The sequence below is a fragment of the Neoarius graeffei genome, chromosome 16 (assembly GCF_027579695.1).
Source record: "Neoarius graeffei isolate fNeoGra1 chromosome 16, fNeoGra1.pri, whole genome shotgun sequence".
Lineage (NCBI taxonomy): Eukaryota > Metazoa > Chordata > Actinopteri > Siluriformes > Ariidae > Neoarius > Neoarius graeffei.
Genome location: NC_083584.1, coordinates 37,292,202 through 37,299,922, shown reverse-complemented (window position 1 = coordinate 37,299,922; position 7,721 = coordinate 37,292,202). Strand labels below are relative to the sequence as shown.

The 7,721-nt window shown below is 40.0% G+C and overlaps 1 protein-coding gene across 1 annotated transcript; it reads left to right on the top strand.

The window, feature by feature from the left end:
* Positions 1-890: 890 nt before the first annotated feature.
* On the top strand, positions 891-3,360 carry cart4 (cocaine- and amphetamine-regulated transcript 4). The gene is made up of 3 exons (XM_060942077.1): positions 891-1,062; positions 1,354-1,434; positions 2,992-3,360. Exons 1-3 carry the CDS (start codon positions 934-936, stop codon positions 3,097-3,099), a joined length of 318 nt encoding a protein of 105 aa, XP_060798060.1. The 5' UTR covers positions 891-933; the 3' UTR covers positions 3,100-3,360.
* The last annotated feature ends 4,361 nt before the right edge of the window (positions 3,361-7,721 follow it).

Sequence of the window (7,721 nt, the reverse complement as noted above, 5' to 3'; positions counted from 1 at the left end):
GATGTCTTTATACCTGCCACCCTTGCAAAGTAAGATTCAATAACACAATGGATTCTTTTGAAAAGAAAAATCCCTACACTACCGTTCAAAAGTTTGGGGTCACTTTGAAATGTCCTTATTTTTGAAAGAAAAGCACTGTTCTTTTCAATGAAGATCACTTTAAACTAATCAGAAATCCACTCTATACATTGCTAATGTGGTAAATGACTATTCTAGCTGCAAATGTCTGGTTTGTGGTGCAATATCTCCATAGGTGTATAGAGGCCCATTTCCAGCAACTCTCACTCCAGTGTTCTAATGGTACAATGTGTTTGCTCATTGCCTCAGAAGGCTAATGGATGATTAGAAAACCCTTGTACAATCATGTTAGCACAGCTGAAAACAGTTGAGCTCTTTAGAGAAGCTATAAAACTGACCTTCCTTTGAGCAGATTGAGTTTCTGGAGCATCACATTTGTGGGGTCGATTAAATGCTCAAAATGGCCAGAAAAATGTCTTGACTATATTTTCTATTCATTTTACAACTTATGGTGGTAAATAAAAGTGCGACTTTTCATGGAAAACACAAAATTGTCTGGGTGACCCCAAACTTTTGAACGGTAGTGTATGTGTCCCTGTAGTCTGTAGGCTTCCTCAGCTTGTTCAGTCAGGGATCTCTCTCTCTCTCTCTCTCTCTCTCTGCTGACACACATTAAATGTGGCGTTTCTAGGCACTACATATCAGCCGTCTCCTTCTTTTGGCGCTATCTTTTGATCTTATTCTGCAGAGAGACTTATGTACACCTGTCGGGAAAGGACGGACGGATGACGTCACGTGAATACGTCAGCCAGGCGCTCGCGCTGTATAAATAGAGAAAGTTTTGCCAGCAGCGGTTCAGTGACAGAAGGCGTGAGAAGTTTATAAAGTGTCTGCTTTACACTCTTTCCCAGCGGCATGGACAGAGGCAGGACAGCGGTGTATCTCGGCGTGTGTGTGGTGTTGCTCAGCACTGCGTGTCAGGCTCACACTTCTCTGGACCACCGACTGTCCACGTCTGAGGAGCAGCTAGTCTCCAGGGATATGGTAAAACAACAACTTTGGTTTATCCATCATTTCATATTTTAGTATTGAACTTGGCTTCTTTTATTCCAGTTGTTCCTCAGATGATAAAAATCTGATATATAACATACAAAGACTGTCTTTGTATGTTATATACAATCAAACTCGACCAGTGATAGGTTTTAAGTTTTATATATATATATATATATATATATATATATATATATATATATAGAGAGAGAGAGAGAGAGAGAGAGAGAGAGAGAGAGAGAGAGAGATTTTTTTTAATTATATATTTTCCCTTATTTTGCACAGGCTGAAGCACTGGAAAGCCTTCTGGAAGGAGACGGAGACAATCAGATATCACTGGAGAAAAGAGCCAGCATCATTCCAAGGGTAAAACTTATTTTAATAACTAACACAGCTTAGTACTTTCTAATCTCTTCCACTTTAACATGAGTAATGATGTCTGATTTAGTGCAGTTATGGAAATAAATAAGCCATATATAGTTCTGGATAGTATAAATAACTGTGAAGTGAAATTCAAAATCTTCAAGATCATTTTAAACACACACACACACCTATATAGGTATGGTGGACTTAAGGGTTTAACATTTTAACTTGACAGCATTTATTTTCTGGCCTGATAAGGAAAGTCAAAGATGATGTTACTAAAGTCTTGCATAGAAACAGTTAGATTAGATTAGATTAGATTAGATTAGATTAGATTAGATTAGATTAGATTAGATTAGATTAGATTAGATTAGATAGAACTTTATTGATCCCTTTGGGCGGGTTCCCTCAGGGAAATTAAAATTCCAGCAGCATCATTACAGGATAAACAGAGAATTAAAAAATAGAGAAAAACTTCTAGACAAATTAAATTAAGTATTTACATATACAAATATAAAAAGAATAAGATATGGGAAAAGAAGAAAGAAAAGGGGGAAAAAAAAGTCCAGCAGGAGAGGTATTGCACATATACTGCACATTTATACTGCACATTAATTTAACATTGGTCTGATTAATGCAACATCAGACCAAAAATTGTTCCCAAAAAGCTTTAGGAAGGAAAACTTCAGTATGCTTTGGCTCTAACACACACACACGTATTTATGATACATAAATTTACTACCGGGGCGGCACGGTGGTGTAGTGGTTAGCGCTGTCGCCTCACAGCAAGAAGGTCCTGGGTTCGAGCCCCGTGGCCGGCGAGGGCCTTTCTGTGCGGAGTTTGCATGTTCTCCCCGTGTCCGCGTGGGTTTCCTCCGGGTGCTCCGGTTTCCCCCACAGTCCAAAGACATGCAGGTTAGGTTAACTGGTGACTCTAAATTGACCGTAGGTGTGAGTGTGAATGGTTGTCTGTGTCTATGTGTCAGCCCTGTGATGACCTGGCGACTTGTCCAGGGTGTACCCCGCCTTTCGCCCGTAGTCAGCTGGGATAGGCTCCAGCTTGCCTGCGACCCTGTAGAAGGATAAAGCGGCTAGAGATAATGAGATGAGATGAGAAATTTACTGCCGTAACACATTCGGCATAAAGTTAATTCAAATGCATGTTCATATTTTATTCATTTCAAATTTCTGAAAGATGTCATTAAAATGGGTTTCAATCAGTGTAAGCCCTGCTTCTTGATCAACATAGGAGCCACATTTTTCTTTCACTGTGTAAACATCTTGCAGATTCAGAAATGTATAAAGTGTTGGAGATTTTGTTTTATTAATGTCAAGAAAGTTCAGACAAGTGGAAATCCAAAAAAACTGTATGTCCTACTATATCTGAATTAACCCTAAATCTTTTTTCAAACCATTGAAGATATTTTGTATATAAATATCATGTGGCTATTCTGCACCAGGGAACCGATCAGATATTCTGCAAATACAACCTTTTCCTCTACATAATGATACGGTGCAGTTACACAGGTTTATGATGTTTTATATGCACATGGTGTTTAGTGCGATGTAGGAGAGCGGTGTGCTCTGAAGCACGGACCCCGCATCGGCCGCCTGTGTGACTGTATGAGAGGGACTGCATGCAACACCTTCTTCCTGCGCTGCTACTGACCAAGCTTACATAACTACACTTTCCATCAGGCATAGTGCGAATAGCTCTGATGGGATCTTGCATTGCTGACTGTTGTGTAGTTCATAAACTTCTCATGTATGTTTGATAAAGCACATGTATGGTGACATTTATTTTTGCTTAATAAAATGTATTTAACACTCATTGATTCTGTATAATTAATATCCAATTTTGCAATTATTATGATATGCATTTATATAGATACTATTATATATTATAAAGGTATATACGTATGTATGTATGTTAATACAATCCAAGGCTTTAAAAAGCACATTTCCATTAAGTTAGGCAAATACTAAGCAACCAACTGTGACAAAGGTGAAATGATGTATTCGTTTATGTAAAATGTGACCACATATCATGTATGTACTCTTGAAAAAAATATTATCAAGTCATATAATTAAAAGAAAATATTAAAGGGCACAAAGGTGATAGTTTTTTTTATTCATTTAATGGCACAAATGCAACAGACCTCTTAATAACAGGCCAGCTGTACTGACCAATGGGTTTTTATCTGATTGCAGTAATAGGTTTTTGGTGTCTGATGTTCTCATCAAAGGTTCAGTGCTGAACTTTACAGAGTACTAACTGAGCATCTCTGAACACGTTTCCTAAAGCCCAGCACACTGAGAATTAATGACATTGTGCCCTTTCCTGTGTCAAAGAAGACCTTTTACCAGTAGCCAAACAAGATAATACACACTGCGTTCACATCAGTGCAGTTTATCAGCTCACCATTGACTTGACATTTATTTGAATAAGGTACAAATTGAACCGACTGAAATGCATGTGTGTGTTTATATATATATATATATATATATATATATATAGAGAGAGAGAGAGAGAGAGAGAGAGAGAGAGAGGCACTGCCTAAAAGCGGAGCTCCTGATGAGCGTATAAATATTTGCAAGGGCACAAAATTGACCTGAATTGAATAATAATATTATAGCATATGGACCATCAACTTGTTTAGTGTAGTGTATTTATTGTCAATAAATTACTGCATTGTCTTGTGACAGTGATACCAATAATGAGATACATGTTGCAGTTATGAATATATATTTACTCCTTTCTTTGACACTGCATACCATACACCAGAAACAACACCACGACATTTATTATGGTGTGACTCTGCTGGGTGCCTGGTGGACAGCAGCAAACCAGTGCTTTCACTTTACATCATTACTATATAGTTACAATTGAATATCAAATTTGATATGTCAAACAGTTGTCTGGTTACATCTTTCACGTCCATGTGCGCTCAGCGCCATTAGGACTAATTACCATGTACCTGTTCCTGATTAGAGTGCAATCATAGCTATATAAGGACTTTCAGTAACACACACTTTGCAAAGTATATCCTCTCTACCCTGCATCTGACATTACCAAGCTTTGTATTTTGTCTCACTTTTCTGGTTTTGGCCCTGTTTGTGTTTCTGGACTTTGAGTATTGTATTAGCTCTGATATCCTGTCTGTGCCTCACTTGACCACTGCCTGTTTTTCGACTCTGCCTTTATCTACGTTTTGGATCTGTTTGCGAGCGTGCTTTCAATAAAACTCTTAATGCATCCATATACCGCAATTATATGACAGAAACTGTCAATTGTCCAACAAGCTAGTGAACTAATAAAACTACTAATGTATCTCAAAATATTGGAAGATTATGAAAAAGTTCATTTTTTTGTAATTTAATTCAAAAAGGGGGGCGGCACGGTGGTGTAGTGGTTAGCGCTGTCGCCTCACAGCAAGAAGGTCCTGGGTTCGAGCCCCGGGGCCGGCGAGGGCCCTTCTGTGTGGAGTTTGCATGTTCTCCCCGTGTCCGCGTGGGTTTCCTCCGGGTGCTCCGGTTTCCCCCACAGTCCAAAGACATGCAGGTTAGGTTAACTGGTGACTCTAAATTGACCGTAGGTGTGAATGTGAGTGTGAATGGTTGTCTGTGTCTATGTGTCAGCCCTGTGATGACCTGGCGACTTGTCCAGGGTGTACCCCGCCTTTCGCCCGTAGTCAGCTGGGATAGGCTCCAGCTTGCCTGTGACCCTGTAGAACAGGATAAAGCGGCTACAGATAATGAGATGAGATGAGATTCAAAAAGGTAAACTTTCATATATTCTATATTCGTTACACATAAAGTTAAATATTTCAAGGCCTTTTTTTTGTTTTAACTTTGATGATTATGGCTTATAGCTCATGAAAATCAGAAATCCAGTATCTCAGAGAATGTCTTTTCAAGTTTGAGTAAAACAGTATAAATGCCATGTATCTCTTGGTCTTGTTCAGTACACGCAACCACAATCATGTGGAAGACTGCTGACTTGACAGGTGTCCAGAAGACAATCATCGACACCCTCCACAAGAAGGGTAAGCCACAGAAGGTCACTGTTGAAAAGGCTGACTGGAAAAGGTGCACAAGTAACAGGGATGACTGTCGGCTTGAGAGGATTGTCAAGAAAAGTCAATTCAAGAACTTGGGAGAGCTTCACAAGGAGTGGACTGAGGCTGGTGTCAGTGCATCAAAAGCCACCATGCACAAATGTCTTTAGGAAAGGGGCTACAACTGTCACATTCCTAATATCAAGCCACTCCCGAACCAGAGACAACGTCAGAAGCGTCATACCTGGGCTAAGGAGAGAAAGAACTGGACTGTTGCTCAGTGATCCAAAGTCCTCTTTTCAGATGAAAGTAAATTTTGCATTTCATTTGGAAGTCAAGGTCCTAAAATCTGGAGGAAGAGTGGAGAGGCACAGAATCCAAGGTGTTTGAAGTCCAGTGTGAAGTTTCTGCAGTCTGTGATGATTTGGGGTGCCATGTCATCTGCTGGTGTTGGTTCACTGTGTTTTATCAAGTCCACTGAGCAACAGAATACAAATTAATGTACTGGGCCAAGCAATTAATTGTATGATTGGACAATGAATTTGTAATTAGGGTCCAAGCACCAAGCGTTTTTAGCCTGTTTATTATTTTCCAAAACTTTGGCCATTTTTACGTGTTTGGCTTACTTGTAAACTCATGAAACCTGTCACAAACATCATCTACGTTGGTTTTCAAGTTCTGGCAAAAGCCTGGAGCCAAGGGGAAGCTGGAGGTCTTGATAGGTTGATGTTATCAAGTGCCTCCTTGATAGCAATATTCTTCTTGTCTTTGTGCATCCAGTTTCACCAACATGCACCAAATGTGCACCAGTGCTTGGAATATGGGTCTCATCAAAGACAAATTTTACAATCACATCCACTAACTGGTTAGCGCTGTTGCCTCACAGCAAGAAGGTCCTGGGTTCGAGCCCCGGGGCCGGCGAGGGCCTTTCTGTGTGGAGTTTGCATGTTCTCCCCGTGTCCGCGTGGGTTTCCTCCGGGTGCTCCGGTTTCCCCCACAGTCCAAAGACATGCAGGTTAGGTTAACTGGTGACTCTAAATTGACCGTAGGTGTGAATGTGAGTGTGAATGGTTGTCTGTGTCTATGTGTCAGCCCTGTGATGACCTGGCGACTTGTCCAGGGTGTACCCCGCCTTTCGCCCGTAGTCAGCTGGGATAGGCTCCAGCTTGCCTGCGACCCTGTAGAAGGATAAAGCGGCTAGAGATGATGAGATGAGATGTCCATGATGCAAAATTGCAAAGGAATTTTTGATATCTCAAATGGTGTTGCCATGACAAAACAATTGACAGGTCACAGGAAGTGTGACATAATTCTAGTTTAGATGGTGTGATGTGACTCAAACCACATATGTCTGTTCAGTGACGAGGAATAATCACATGCACATGCCAAATGCAATTTATTGTCATCGCACCACCAAGTGGTAACAGGAAGTGAGACTGATCAGTATGATGTTATTATATCCATGATGCTAAATGGTCAAGGAATTTTGGATATCTTGATCGGTTTGGCAAGAAATGTGGTATAATTCCACTGTACATTGCGCAGTGTAGCTCAAAGTTCACAACTCTATATGTTCAGTGATAACAGCCACTGGTTCAGGAAACAGACATGGCTGCACCCTCGGTGCTTGGGCCCACCAATCACTGCTTGCAGCTATATTTGATCTTGTTTCTCTTATTACATATACGGTGCCTGAGCATACTACTAAATAGTACACTATTTATGAAGTTCATATATTTGAAGGCAAGATCGATCCCTGCAATTAACACAGATGGCAAAATTGCGTTGAGGAAAAGCTTTAACTGCTTTCCTGGAATTTGCAGACATTTGAAGCAAAGGAGAATTCGGGTGTGTCTAAATGTCTAACAACAGACAAATGCTAAATCATTGCTCGTCCATTTTTGTATGTATTACACATGCAACGAAATAAGGGGGTTGAACACACAGTCTCTCTCCGTTTCATGGATGTGTGCACACACGCAACTTAAACATTTACTTGTTCTCTGAATATTTTAATACACAATGCAAAATGGGAAAGTATTGCTCTCCACTAAGAGAATTTCAGCATTGCCAAATCTGTTCCTGTCAACATGCACTCACTTCTGAACAAATTTTTAATCTCACATTACAGTGGTATAAAATGCTTTACAAAAAGTCCTCACTTAAATTATTTGCTTTACGAAGAACACCAATGTGTTTTTGTGTGTTTAAAAAAATAAAAAATACACAAAG